This window comes from Myotis brandtii, unplaced genomic scaffold (assembly GCF_000412655.1).
Source record: "Myotis brandtii unplaced genomic scaffold, ASM41265v1 scaffold74, whole genome shotgun sequence".
Taxonomy (NCBI): Eukaryota; Metazoa; Chordata; class Mammalia; order Chiroptera; family Vespertilionidae; genus Myotis; species Myotis brandtii.
In genome coordinates, this window is record NW_005370944.1 from 1,657,825 (window position 1) to 1,672,446 (window position 14,622).

The 14,622-nt window shown below is 53.9% G+C and overlaps 1 protein-coding gene across 1 annotated transcript in view; it reads left to right on the top strand.

Annotated features, from left to right (window-relative positions):
* Window positions 1-911: 911 nt before the first annotated feature.
* The window catches only part of STRA6 (stimulated by retinoic acid 6), a 22,978-nt gene continuing 9,267 nt past the window's right edge, over window positions 912-14,622 (top strand). The window contains exons 1-11 of the mRNA XM_014530501.1: window positions 912-1,095; window positions 6,077-6,143; window positions 6,471-6,556; window positions 7,770-7,909; window positions 8,554-8,577; window positions 8,760-8,926; window positions 10,309-10,431; window positions 12,876-12,943; window positions 13,116-13,192; window positions 13,456-13,517; window positions 14,429-14,591. Of these exons, the coding sequence (XP_014385987.1) occupies window positions 986-1,095; window positions 6,077-6,143; window positions 6,471-6,556; window positions 7,770-7,909; window positions 8,554-8,577; window positions 8,760-8,926; window positions 10,309-10,431; window positions 12,876-12,943; window positions 13,116-13,192; window positions 13,456-13,517; window positions 14,429-14,591 (1,087 nt within the window). The 5' untranslated portion in view covers window positions 912-985. The remainder of the gene's footprint in view (window positions 1,096-6,076; window positions 6,144-6,470; window positions 6,557-7,769; window positions 7,910-8,553; window positions 8,578-8,759; window positions 8,927-10,308; window positions 10,432-12,875; window positions 12,944-13,115; window positions 13,193-13,455; window positions 13,518-14,428; window positions 14,592-14,622) is intronic.

A 14,622-nucleotide genomic window follows, 5' to 3' on the forward strand; every position in this document is an offset into this window, starting at 1 on the left:
GGTCTGGTTCCTGTTGAAAGGATTAATTTCTGCCTTGTGGGGGTGAGTTATCTCCCTGTGAAATCAAGGTGGAAAAAGAAAGTCTTACCAATGAGACACATGTTGCGTCCTTCATGGAAACCAGGGAGAAGGAATGCACAGGCTCCCTCCCAGCCTCCGTCCTGCCAGCCCCACCTGTCTCCTTGGGTTGCTAAAATGCCAGGTTGCCAGACTGGACTTGAGTGAGCATGGAGTACTGCAGATATGGTGGGCAAAGGTGTGGGAGCTTTGGGGCAGGCATGAAGTCCGGGGCAGGTTCCTCCTGGCCACACCCCCTGGGCTGGGAACCAGTGGAGATCAGCGCCATCCCCCTCCCAGGTGTCTTTGTCAGGATCATGGTATGTTCCCACCACAGAGGCCCAAAGGGGTGGTCTAGAGAAAGCCTGAAAAAGGGGGTGGGGGGAGATTGGGCTGGACCTCCAAGAGCAGGAGGGGCCAGGAATTCAGCTGGGAGGGTCCAGCAGACTTGCTGAGCCCGCCCAGCAGCCCGCCCACCCTTTCATCTCTGCAGCTCTTTCCTCCCTGGCCCTTCCTTGAGAGTGTGTCTGGTGGGTTTGAGGAGGGGGAAGGAAGAGAGGGTCTTGATTGGACACAATTTCTTTGAAAATGGTCCTTTGAACAAAGGCCTGCTGGTGGTCAGACAGACAGACAAGAGCTCCAGGACCCCAAGGGAGGACTACTCTCAAGGGATAGCACCCTGCAGCACCAGGCAAATTTGGGCGGGAGGTAACAAGAAAGGACAAGAGAAGCCCTTCCCCTCCTCCCGTGCCAGCCTCCCAGGCCCACATTCCCAGAGAGCTAAAAGCAAGAAAGTAACCTTGAGGATTAAAGAGAAACGCTTCTTTGTTTGGGTTTCTTTCTCTTTATTTTTTTTTCTAAGCCTCTTTTCACATCTGTAGACTTTTTTCCCCCTCTTGTCTGGGAGTCAGAGGAGAAGAGCCAGAGAATGTCCAGCGCAGCAGGGAACCAGACCTCCTCTGGGACCACAGAGGACTATTCCTACGGCAGTTGGTACATCGATGAGCCCCAGGACAGCCAGGAGCTGCAGCCTGAAGGGTAAGTGGAGCCCCTGGCTCTGGCCAGCGGGCGGTGTGGCAGAGACACTGATGGGGAACAGGGAAGACTTGTGCAAGGGCTGCTAAGATGGGCTCTGCCTTTCATCCGCTGTGTGACCCACGGCAAAGGGCAGCCTCTCTGGGCTTGCGTCTCCTCATCAGTTACATGAGAACAACAGCCCTTGTCGATGTGTTAAGATACTTGAGGTGGGGAACTGGCCAGGCTAGTCACCTAAAAATCACCTGTGTGGTGCGTTTAAAGTTGATTCCTGGGCCCCATCCTTAAAATGGGTGGCATGGCTGTAGCCAGGATGGAGAGTGTTGGGTGAGTGGTTGAGGGAAGGTGGGCCTGCCTTAAAGGGTTTACTGGGCCCTGTGGTGACCATCTGGGGTGTGGTGTTAGCAAATGTCAGATTCTCTGGGAAGGCTGGGGGAGGGAGAGGCAGAGAACCAAGGAAGAAACGGGGGTGGGGGGGAAACAGGCCACGCCTGCTTTCTTTGGCTGGCCTCAGAATCTGTGAGGTTGAGGAGGTCCTGTTCCTTTTAGCAGGAGTGCTGGGGTCAGCCAGGGGAGGGAGGCTGCCTCAACGCAGCCTAGTGTCCCCTGAGGAGGCAGGCCACAGCTGCTTTCCCAGACCATTTCTACATTTGTTTAGTCTGGGCACCCTGGTGGGGAGCTGGGCCTCCCTGTGCCCCCACATGCTGTGCCCCCACATGAGAGCCCCAGAGCCCAGTGGTCCCCTCATTGTTCCATCCCTGGCCCCATCCCCCACCTCCCTGCTCTGAGGGTTGGGGGAACTGGAAAGGTGAGGCTGGGGGGTTGCTGTGCCAGATGTGTGCACATCTGTTTTTCATCAACAAGAAACTGGAGAAGGAGAAATGTTCCTAAGCCTTCTCAGGGGCTGGGCCGTGGCCTGGCCAGCCCTGGGTCACCTGGCAGGAGCGGAGCTCCACCCAGGCCTGGAGGAAGGAGCTGTTTGTGGGACTCTGGGCTCTGCCCACAGGGAAAGCAACCCTGCTGTCAGCAAGGTGTGTCCCTCCTCTCCTTCTCTGGCTGACCCTGCTGCACCTGTATGGAGTGGGAGGAGCAGCAGAATGGGGAGGGGCCCAGGAGCCCCAAGAGGACACAGACCCTGACCTGGGTTAAGGCCCTAATGTGAAGCTGTAACCTTAGGTGCCTCCCGGTCTGGTCATTGGCTGGGGCGCGCACCTGGGGCAGCTCTGTGGCTGGGTATTTAGGTATGGCCCTAGAAGACAGTTGGTGTGTGGCAGGGGCTGGGCAGTGGAGAGTACTGCTTCTAATATGGGTGGCATCTAGAATGCAGAGCTCCCTTCTCCCACTGCAGGGAAGAATGAAGAAGTTTGTTTGAACCTACTCACTTAGCCAAACCAAGTCAAGCTGCCTGCCTCCTCTCCCCACCCCCTCAAAGGTGGGAGCGGGAAGCACGTAGCCCAGGGGAATCCCAAGGAAGTGAACTTGGGCTCACCTCGCCACCCTGTGTGAGTCAGACATCCCAGGGGGATGGGGCACCAAAGCTTTGAGGAGCTCTGACAGTGGTTCCCCTCTGTGCCCCCGTGTGCCCCAGCAGGCTTGGGAGTTGGGTTGGTAGGCTCTGGTGACCGTGGCTGGGATGGACTCAATCTCCTGTTCACACTTATCCATGTGCCCCTATGGTGTCAGGGCAGGGGTGGTGAGTCTGATGGGGACGGGATGTGTCACTGGGTGTCCCATGGGCAAGGGATTGATCCGCATAAGCTGAGCTGGCCTTTTCCACCGCAGAGGTCCCTCTGGCCAGTCATGTGCCCAGCTTGACGTGTGCCTGCATGCTATCCACCCATCATCAATACTGAGCATCCCGGCCAGAGCCTGGGGACACAAATATGCCTGTGGCAGCTGCCAAGAATGTCATTCACCTCCCCACGGCTTCAAAGGGCTGCCTGGAAGGCGGAGTCAGAGGCTTTCCTCATGGACTTCCTACGGGAGGGGTGAGGCCATGCCAGGGTCATCTGCAGGCCCTTCTGCTGTGAGTGGGGGAAGTCAGGAAGCAGGGCTCCAGGTCTCTTGGGACCTCACAGCCCCAGACCTCCCCCAGGCAGTCAGCCTTTCCCACTCACCCACAGAGATGTGTTCTGTCCTCCCCTCTGGATGGGGCCCCTTGAGGCTCCCACTCAGAGTTGAATTCTAGAAACAGTTGTCTGGTTCTTTCTCTGTCTCCGTGTCCTCACCACACTGCAGTCGGCCTCTGTCCCTCAGTGTTCAAGACCGAGCCTCAGATCCTTGGGCCTCATTTGATTCAGGTGCTCACCACAGTCATTCCGGAAACCTGCCTTCCCTCTGCTTCTCCACATCAAGGCGTGTACATTCTTCCTCCTAAACGCCTCTGAGATACAGCCTGCCATTTCCACTCCCCAGTGACTATATATGCGGAACCATTTGCAAATGCTGATATTCGACTGTTTCTGATGTACAGAAATGGCAATTTCATATGGTTCACCTTAACTTCTCACCTCCCAGTCAGAGGCAGGTGCCAGAGTCAGGCTATCTCAATTTGAATCCTGACTCTGCCACTTGACTAGCTGTGTGATTTGGGCAACACACTTAGCCTCTCTGAGACGAGGCCCTCTTGTCTACACAAGAGGGATACCAATAGCATATACCTCTTAGGTAATAACTGAGTTAATCCATGAAACAAACAGTGCCTGGCACTTAGTCAATGCTTAGTAAGTACTAACTACTGTTATTTATATTCAAGTCTAGCAACAGAAATTTCCTAAAATTGTCCTGGCTGAATGGCTCTCTTAGCTTGAGCATCATCTGTACACCAAAGTGTTGTGAGTTCGATTTCCAGTCAGGACACATACCTAGGTTGTGAGTTCAATCCCCAGTCGGGACACATACGGGAGGCAACTGATCAATGTTTCTCTCTCACATCGATGTTTCTCTTTCACTCTCTCCCTTCTTCTCTCTAAAATCAATAAAAAACAAAACAAAAAAACACAACAACAAAACACACACACATATTCTCAGGCGAGGATTTAAAAAAAAAGAAATTTCCTAAAATCCTGAACACTCTCCTAACCATCTTTCAAACTTAAAGCAAACACACCTGCCCCAAGGTTCTCTCCCTCCTCTGCATCCTGTAGCATCTGCTTGTGTGTCTTCCAGGATCAAGCTCCCCACCCTCCCTGTTGTGGTGTTCCTTGTGTCTGTGCCATTCTGTCTGTCCCACAGCACAAAACACCGTCCCGTGAGCCACTGGCCAAATTTCTGTTGCTCAGACCTCAGTCATTTGAGGGTCCGTGATCCTAAGCCAAACTGAGCTAAGGGGTAGATGGAAGGCCCAGATGATACAAAAAGGGCCAGGGGTTCCCCAAGATAGGGCCTGGAGAGGATCCATGTGTGGGGCTTTAGGTTTGGGGTAAGTGGGAAAATGGCCAAGCTGCTCCAGGAACAGTCTGCTGAGCCCCTGCCTTGGCTAGCAGGGGGACAGGTTTGAGCAGGACCTAGTCAGATGCGGAGATGCACGCTGAGAGGGCCTACAAAGGTGGCTATGAGCTCTTGGGCTGAGAGAGGCCATTTCTCACCCAAAGCCCCACCCCATATGCTGGAGTAAGGGGCCTCAGAGTTAGAAGTGGGGAGTGTAAGGCCTGAGCTCAGACAGTGGGAACCTGATTCCCTACATGGCACCTGCCCTACCCATGAGTACAGTTCTGTTTTGGAAAGATGCCAGCTTTGCCCTGGCCAAGCAATTGCACAAAACAGACTTATTCTGTCCCTCTACCCCAAGGACAAGCCCAGCGACCAGGTTCTTTCCTGCTTCTCACCCTCTGGGATTTTCTGAGAGAAAGCAAGCTCTGGGAAGACTAGGCTGTTCCAGAGGAGTCATAGGGCTCTGAGCTCACCTGCAGACAAGACCTTGGGAGTCTTCCTTCTCACACAGCAAGAGGGTGCCCAGGTGGTTGGCTGAGCCTTCTGGGCAGGGAGGGCCCAGCTGCAGCACCTTGCAGGCCTTGCCCTCACAGGCGTCCTCCCAGGCTCTAGCTGGGCGAACTCAGGAGTCTCCTCCTCCCCAGAGACCAGTCCTGTCTGCTCTGCCAAGTCCAGGGCCAGCTCTGAGCTCAGGAATCCTACCCTTTCTTTGCCATGATCCAGTTGAGGAAGCGGAAGCCTTTCTTGTGCCCATTGATCTCTTTATCTCCACCATGGACCCACCTCTGTACTCAGCTATGGCCAGAGTAGGTCCTCTGCCAGGCCGTGGAAGCCTTTGTGGTAATTAGAAACAGAGACCCCCATTTAGATGAATGCAACTCAGTAGGCACAGTGCTTGAGAGCAGTGCGGCCTGGATTTCAGACCACACTCATTCCCTTGGCTGGGCATCCTTGTGCAGTGTGCAAACTGCTCAGCTGTACATGGAAGCCCTTAATGAAAGGGGAACAGGAAGAGATATAAGTCCTGAAAGACTAAGGAAGATCATTCCAGTCAGACACAGACCAAACTCAGATACCAGTGAATGGAGGGCAAATTGTAGGACCAAATACGTGATTGTTTGACCTAGGCAGTATGCTCAGTCACAGTTCTGAGAAGAGGTCTGTGGTGCCTGGAGCAATCAGGGAGGCTTCCTGGAGAGGGGGGGGAATCAAGTGGGCCTTGAAGGATAGGAAGGATCTGGGTGAGAAAGAAGAGAGGTTCAGCCCAGCTGGCCCAATCTGTTTCTTCTGAGTCTTCTCCTGGGAGCCCCCTGTCTCCTCTAGCCCTGGCATCTCAGAGCTTGACACAGGGCTGGCATACCATAGGAGCATGAGAGCCCTGGAGAAGGGCCCAATGACCCCAAGAAGGCAGAACTGGGTAGGCTTGTGTAAGAGAGATCAAAAGGTTGAAGGAGATGGAGCCCCAGTAGTGTAGACAACCTGGAACCCCAGACCTGGTGGCCTACCTGGGGAGTCCCTACTCAGGCATGACCAGCCTTCACTTGATCTGCAGGGTAGTGCCCTCTTGCCACCCCAGTGTGCCGCCTGGCCTCCTCCATACCAGCTTGGCCGTGCTGTCGGTGAGTCTAACCTAAGTCCAAACTGGCTTGCAACCTGCTGCCAGCCTGGGCAACGTGACTGGTGTTCCCTGCTGGGGCTGATGAAGGGAGCACCTGGGAGCTCAAAATGTGGGAGGGGGCTCTCGCAGGGTTGGAACCCAAACCAGGATGCAGGCCAAGTCCAACCTCCCAGACTTTTGTCACCTCTTGGCCAGTCCCCAAGATGCCACATGAGTATGCACAGGGGAATGGGGGGGGGGGTTTCCCGGGTAGCGAGGCCAAGTCCCCAGACTCAGCCCATCAGGGAAGGCCTGGGCACCCCACACCCTCCACTGTGCTCTCCTTTAGGTGGTTGTGTTGCTGCTGCTGGCCCTGCTGGTGAGGTGCCGGCAGCTCTGGCCCCATGGCGGACACAGCAGGTCCGGGCTGCCCAGGTTGGTGCCGTGGCCTGGGCACCCCCATTCAGGGGGCCCAGCTTGGGGGGTGATTTTTAGGTACCAGCTCTGGCCTCGGGACACTCCCTCTTCTCTCAGCCTGGGTCACTCCCCATCCCCACCCAGATCTTCAGGTTTAGTCAGGATGACCAGAGGGAGGGGGAGGGACCCACTCAGGTTCACCTGCTCCTGTTCCAATCCCCGAGGAACCGGAACCCAACAGGACAGTTTGTCAGGTGATTCATGGTCTGGACAAGCCATGATCACTTCACACCATCATGACCCTCGTTTCCCCTGAGGGTTTCATCTGGATCCTGATGCTAACGGCAGGTTCTGCGGGACTTTCTCCCCCTGACTCTTCATCCTGCAACCCCAGAGCCCGGAACAGTGATGACCCTCAGGAAATGACCCTGAGGAGATGACCCTGGTCACACTTATGTGGGAGACACCAAAGGGTTGGGGGAGGTGGTGGGTGGAGCCCCAATGTAGGCAACCTTGCACCTCAGGCTGGGGCTGCACACCAAGGTGGGTCCTACATGCTGACTTTGTGGGGGAACTGGGGTTTCTACCCTGACTGGGGGAGGGTTTGGGGGAGAGTGAAGCAGGATGGAGGTGTCAGGGCATGAGGGCAAGATAGACCATAGAAGCAGAGGGTCTTTGTGGCCTGACCTGAGCCAGGGAGGTGATGCCTAGGACAGCTGTGTCCTCTGTCTGCCCTCTGCCCCAGGGTCACACTCAGGCCAGGGCGTTGACATTGTGCAAGGATGTTGTGACTCTTGGAGCTCTCTGAAAGTCTGCCAGCCCAGACAGAGCAATTAGTGTGGAGGCAGCTGTTTCCTGGAGCTGCCAGGGGGGTGGAGGGAGCTGTGCTCAGGCTTGTTCGTGTGTGTGTGTGTGTGTGTGTGTGTGTGTGTGTGTGTGTGTGTGTGTTGTTGTCGTTGTTGTTGTTAGGCTTGTTCCTGTGTGTGTTGTTGTTGTTGTGTTGGGGGGATGTTCCCAAGTCACTTTGCCACAGGGCCCAGAACCTGATACATAGAAGGCACTCCACAAATGTTTGTGGAATGAATGGATGAAGGGCCTCCAATTCCCTATCTGGAAAGTGGGCTGGAAAGTGGGACTGGCTCTACTTCCCCAGTTTGTGGGACATGGCATGAGGTATTGGGGTACTGGGCCTGAGCAACTCCCTCCTGTCCTGTCCCTGCCCCTGCCCCAGCCCTGTGGACTTCCTGACTATGGATGGGCCCTGGACCGTGCCCGCTGCTATCTTTATGGTCCTCTTCAGCTCCCTGTGTCTGCTGCCCTCGGCTGAGGCCCCGCTGCCCTTCCTCACCCTGACTTCACCATCCAGCCGAGGTACCCAGTGGTGTGGGCCTAGATTGATGGGATGGGGTTGGGGTGAGAATCTGGAATATCGGAGCAGGGCTCTTCTACAGTGAACCCAGTTGCTCCCCGTTCTGTTCATGAGCCACTGCCAAGAAGACACTGTCCCCTTACTTCGCCCACTGTCCCTCCACAATGCCTGAAGCTTCCCTTTGTTGGTCCCAGACATTGGGTCAATACTGTCCTATTTGCTTCCTCTATTCTTGTACAAACCCCACCTCCAGGATGCAGGGAACTCTCTTGTGCATGGGCACAGGCTGAGTCCCCCAGACTCAGGTTCCCCCCACCCCCCAGTGAGAATGAAGGAGGGCGGGGAGTGGCCCAGGAAGGGGTCCAGGAGAATTGAGCTGAGCTCAAGAAGGTGATGGTAACAAGGACAGCTGCCATGGAGAGGCATGGGGCATGACCTCTTTAGATCATCCTGTTTTCACAATGACTCCACAAAGTGTGGACATTAGCCCCACTCTATAGTGAAGGATGCTGAGGGTCAGAGAAGGAGATAATAATAAAGTAGTAGCTTGTATATTTAGTACTAACTTAGATACCATGCTGAGCACTGTATGTAGACCTTCTTATTTTGTCATTACTAATTTAGTACTATTACTTCCATTTTACAGATGGAAAAACTGAGGCTCCAAGAGGTAACTGGCTCAAGATCAGAGAGCTGATACTAGTCAGAGCCTGGATTTGAACACCAGGCTCTTGCCTACTGAACCACCTGAGGGACTTGGAAGATGGAGACATGAAAGAGGTCTGGGTGGACTGGATTCAGTCCACACCTGCCCCTCTATAGATATTTCTTTCTGCCCTTCTTGCCTTCCAGGACCCTGGAAGATGCTGGCTCTGCTCTATTACCCTGCCTTCTACTACTCCTTGGCCGCCTGTGCCACAGTCAGGCATGCAGCCGCCCACCTGCTCGGCAGTGTGCTGTCCTGGGCTCACTTTGGTGTCCAGGTCTGGCAGAAGGCAGAGTGTCCCCAGGCGCCCAAGGTAACCTTCTTATTTTGATTCATGAGGGCCTGGGGCAGAGGACATGGAGGAGCTGCTTATACCAGCATGGCTCCTTTCATCTCTATTTGTATGCTGGGCTTTCCTGCCACCTTCCACTGTACACGGGATTCCACTCCTTAAAACAGATGTCATTCCACACAGCCCCTCTATGGGACAAGGTAGCTGGGCCAGCTGACAAGGGCTTCTAGTCTGGAGGCAGTAGGGAGGAGATAGGGGCAGAGGAGATGGAAAGGAAGCCTGAAATCCCCCCATTGTTGATCCCCTAGCCTTCTGTTTGCCAGGCTGGAGGGGAAATGAAGACAGATGGAGGGTGGCAAGCACTGAGTAGGGGATGGTCTCAGAGAATTCCAAAACCTTACCTGGTTCACTGGCCATTGGCTAGGGATGTGAAGCTGCCCAGTCTAGAGCCCAAAGGGTGGAGATGTAGGCTTAGGAGTCGGACAACCCAAGTTTGAATCCAGCTTCATTCATTCATTCACTCATCCATTCATTTATTCAACAAACATATTCGAAGCACAAAATCCATACCAGGGACATTTCTAGACACTGGAATACAGCTGTGAACAAGGCAGACGAGGTTCTTGGCATCCCAAGAGCTGCTATTTCAGAAGGGGAGATGTAAACAAACAAATGTACAGAATGATTCCACATGGTACTAAGTGCTTTGAGGAAACCATGACAACTTCCTGAGACTCAGTTTCCCCCTGTAAATGGAGTTGATATTACCAATCCCTCAGGGTAGAGGTGAAGATTAGTTGGTTCCTCTGAGAGCAGGGACTTGATTGATTTTTTTCACCACCCAGAACCTGGTACATACTAAGCTCACAATAAAAAGGATTGACTAATAAATAAGTGAGTGAATATATGAGAAGTCCAGCCCTGAGACTTCAGGGACAAATACCTCAAAGCCAGGAGGTAGGGCATGTACTTCCCTGATGACCATGTTGCAAACTGTGCATAGACAAAATTAGGCCTTTGTCTAATTTTCAGGGGCCTGTGTCCAAAGTGTCAGGAACATAGGAACACAGAAAGTGGGTATACCTGTTTCAGGCTCCATTGCAGCTCCCTGGGTGGGGAGGAGGGGGTTATATAACCTCCTCCTTTTGGCTCCTCTAAGGGCCATGGGAGTCCAAGAGCCCGGGGGAGGGGCAGGCATCTTGCAGGGCCTGAGAAGGTGAAGTGGGAGTGACTGCCCTAAGTGCCCTGGTTGGGGTGGGTGATGGTGGTAGAACCAGAGCCTTTCCATGGCGCCCAGACCACCCTCAGAGTCCTGGGTGAGGTTGGAAGGGAAATGGACCCTGGCCTTCAGTTGGGCAGGAAGGCAGAAGGTAGGTGTGTCTGGTGTCTGTCTGTCCATACAGATCTACAAGTACTACTCCCTGCTGGCTTCCATGCCTCTCCTTTTGGGCCTTGGATTCCTGAGCCTTTGGTACCCGGTGCAGCTTGTGAGAAGCTTCAGCCACAGGACAGGAGCGGGCTTGGAGGTAAAGGGGCTGGGCTGGGCTCCCCCTGTCTGTTGGTCCCCTATATGTGGTGATACTTGGTGGAGGACCCAGCATGCAGCAGGCCTCAGAAAAGGTTTTCCAAGTCGCCAAGTAACTGGTTAGTCCTCCCTCCTAAGGCAAAGGCTAGGCCAGGCCCTGGGATGGCACGCAAGATGCCTGGGGCACTGAGCTATGTGCACAGCAGGGACTCAACAAAGGAGAACTGCATCACTTCTCGGCCTTTTGGCTAAGATCAAGTGTAGTATCTGTTCTTATCCGTTAACAAAGGAGAACTGCATCACTTCTCGGCCTTTTGGCTAAGATCAAGTGTAGTATCTGTTCTTATCCGTTAACAAAGGAGAACTGCATCACTTCTCGGCCTTTTGGCTAAGATCAAGTGTAGTATCTGTTCTTATCCGTTAACAAAGGAGAACTGGGCCAGAGCAGTAAGTCCTAGCTCTGATCCTGAACCACTGGGATCCAACTGGAGACATGAGACAAGTCAGGAGCCTTGTCTCTGTGAGGAGCTCTGCAGAGACTGCCATGATCCAGGAAGCACTCAGAGCAGAATTGTGGAATGAATCAACTCTCAGTCAGCTAATGTCAGATAAGGCTGGAGGAGGTAGACTTGAGCAGTGGCCTGAAGGACAGGCAGGATCTGGAATGGGGAGAGAATAAGGAGAAAGCGCTGGCAGGGAGGAGTGCTTCCTGGAGGAGGTAGACTTGAGCAGTGGCCTGAAGGACAGGCAGGATCTGGAATGGGGAGAGAATAAGGAGAAAGCGCTGCGGGCACAGGAGAGAGCATGAATAAAGGGGCAGAGATGGGTTTCCTCTGTTTTGTTCATGCCTGATTGGCAACACCCAGCAGGTCTTAGTACACAATAAACACTCAGCAAATATTTCTGAAGTTTGGGGTAGATGGATGGGCACATTGTGTCAAGAGATATGATAATCTTATTAAGAAGACTTCTGAGCACCTACCAAGTGCCAGGCCCGGGGCTGGGTGCTGTGGATGCAAAGCTGACTGACCGCATCTGACCCCAGGAGCTCCCAGTGAGCGGGGGAGCTGGATGCAGCAGCACATGTCTACAGCAAGGTGAAAGGAACAACAGGGGCTCATCCAAGTGCATGGAAGGCGGGTGGAGAGGGTCAGGTACTCTTCCTGGTGAAAGAGGAGGAAGAGGAAATTGCTCCACAGAGGCCCTTGAGAAAGTCTGAGGACACAGAGGAAAAAGTCTGGTTACTTTTCAGGGGGGGAAAGGCTTGAAGGATGGCATCCAGGTCAGAGCAGGGGGGTGGTGGTGCCATTGCTGACATATGGAGCACTGGATGAGAGCAGGAGTGCAGGGGACCATGCACAGTTGTGTCAGTTTGCATTTTGAGGGTCTGATGAGCAGCTGAACCATGACCTGGAGCTCAGGAGAGGGCCTGGGACTGAAGCTCAAGAAGGAGCGAGGTCCTTGAGGAGGAATGGAGGATGAGGGGAGAAGAGGCCAGAGTGGGCTCAGGTTCTACAGGGGCCACCCTGGGTCCCCATGGGCTCACCTGACTGGGTTTAGCTTTCATAGAGCAACAGCAGTGTCACTACTTCCTCCTTATTCTCTAGGGAAGCCTGTTGTCCCCTCATTCTTACAGCTGGCTCAGAAGGAGGGGAGCAGCTCCCCAGGATACACATGCACCAGGCTCTGCCTTGCTGAATCTGTCCCCCTCCTCTTCCAGGCATCTTCTCTGCCTTGCCTCTCCCCCTATTGCATGTGTTTTCTCTTGAGAAGTCTTGGGAGAAATAAAATCCTCTTTGGCCCTTAGTCAAAGAGGTTTAAGCCTCAAAGGACACAGCCAAGCTTTGAGCTGACTCACACCTGTCCTGGATCCCGGAGTTGCTATGGCAACAGGTGACAATGGCCTATATTCTCCTAATAATGGGGGCAGGGATTCACCCCCTGTTCCCATTGGTCTCTGCCACTTGGAAGTCAGCTTAAGGCCTGGAATGTGGCTTAGACAAATCCTGTTACCCTTGTGCTCTCCCTTGAGTAGAAGGAGAGACCTGGGCATCTGACCTGGAACGGCCCCATCCTGCGTCCTGATCAGGGATGTGCCCATGGAACATAGGCTCTCTTTGCCCCAGTCTCAGCAGAGTTCTGAGGGCCAAGAGGGAAACAATGATGAGATGTGACTGAGTAAAGCAGGAGAGGGTTGGAGCTAGACCTTAGGAAGAACTTCCCAGCATTGAGTGTTCTTAGATAGGAGACCAATTAATCTTGTATTTATGGAGGAGGAAAGGGCAGTGTTGGGGGATATGGGCCTCATCCCACAGGTTGGCCCTTCTCTGCACTCCACCACAACCAAGAGGTTTTTATGGCACACCTACTGGGTGCCCACTGTGGTACCTTAAGCCAGGGTCCCAGGGATGGTTCAAGGCAGGTCTCATCTGTCTGTCCCCCCAGAGGCTGCAAAGCAGCTACCCTGAGGAATATCTGAGGACCCTCCTTTGCCTGAAGAAGCTGAGAAGCAGGTGAGGTTCCAGGCACACCCTCTGGGCCAGTGGGCAGGGCTGGCTAGGCAGGCTTGTTTGGGAGGCTGGCAATGGGCAGGCTTGTGGGGCAGAGATGAGGAATTGACAAAACTCTGGGTCTCGGGGCAGGGGCTTCCCCTGAGTCCCCTCCACTTCCTGGGTCTTTCTGCAGCTCCCACACATCCAAGCATGGCTTCCTGTCCCAGGCCTGGATCTGCTTCAGACACTACATCTACACTCCACAGCGAGGTATGGAGTGGGGAGCTGAGGTCCAGAGTGACAGGTGACCTCCCCCTTCCCATGCACAAAGCAGCTACAGTGGCAGGGCAGCTCCTGCCACCCCCTGGGCTCTGTCATCAGGAAGAACAGCCCCGAGCCCCTGGCCTGACTTGGCCTTGGTGGTCCAGGGTCCTATAAGCCCTGGCCCTTTTCCTGGGCCCCCGGGGAGGTGTGGGAGCTCCTGGGCCTGGGTGGTGCTAGGCTCACCATGCCCTTCTTTTTGGGAACTGCAGGATTCCGACTCCCACTGACGCTTGTGCTTTCAGCCACCCTGACAGGGACGGCCATTTACCAGGTATGTCCTGCCTCTGCAGTGCCATTTGCCTCCAGACTCCCAAGTCTGGATGGCTCAGGCCCAGCTCAGCTCTCCAAAAGCGTGGCCCATAATCCTGCCCAGCTGCTTCTGATGTCTTGGGAACGCTGGCCTACCCAGAGGGAGAAGGCGTTGGCTCTTGTTGGACTCACACAGAGTCAAAGCTGAGTTTTGGAGTCACATGAACAAGGGTTTACATCCTAGCTTCATTATTTACGTCCTGTGTGACTTGCATAAGTTAGTCAACCTCCTTAAACCCATTGGCTCAGCTAAAAGTGGAAGAAATTACCTTCATCTTTGGGAATTTGGGAAGATTTAGTGAAATAACATGTGTTTGATAAATCCCCACTACCACCACCACCACCCCTTACAAACCAACCAACCAACCAAAATCTCAGGAGGTGGGTATGATTTTTCTCTATTTTACAGAGGGGAGAAATGGAGGCTCAGAGAGGTGAATTTGACTTGGCCAAGTTCCTACAGCTAATATCTCAGGGCAGCCAATGTCTGAATCCAAGCCTGTCCAGCTCCAATGCCTCTGCTCATTTATAGGACACTGCTTTCTCCAATGTAGAAAAGTTGGAAATTTTATATTCTGAAATTTAAGATAGATAACTGATATAGACTGACAGACAGGCGTAGATGTACAGTTGTGCTGCCTGAAAGCACACCTCTGGCCTATTGGCTAAGATTGGATCTGTTTGTAACATGCTGACCACAGGCATGAGGACACTGTTCTTGGGGGCAGATCAGAACACTGACGGGTGCCAGGAACGATGCACCAGTGTGCTCCCTAGAGTCTTCCCTGTGACTCAGAAAACACTTTTCCTGGAATGGGAGTGCCTGGTTCGGCACAGCCAGACCCTGGTGCTCTCATTCTGGGGTTCTTCCAGGTGGCCCTGCTGCTGCTGGTGGGTGTGGTACCCACCATCCAGAAAGTGAGGGCGGGGATCACCACGGACGTCTCCTACCTGCTGGCTGGTTTTGGGATTGTGCTCTCAGAGGACAGGCAGGAGGTGGTGGAGCTGGTGAAGTACCACCTGTGGGCTCTGGAAGGTGAGGTCCCCGGGGGAGGAGGGTCCCTGAG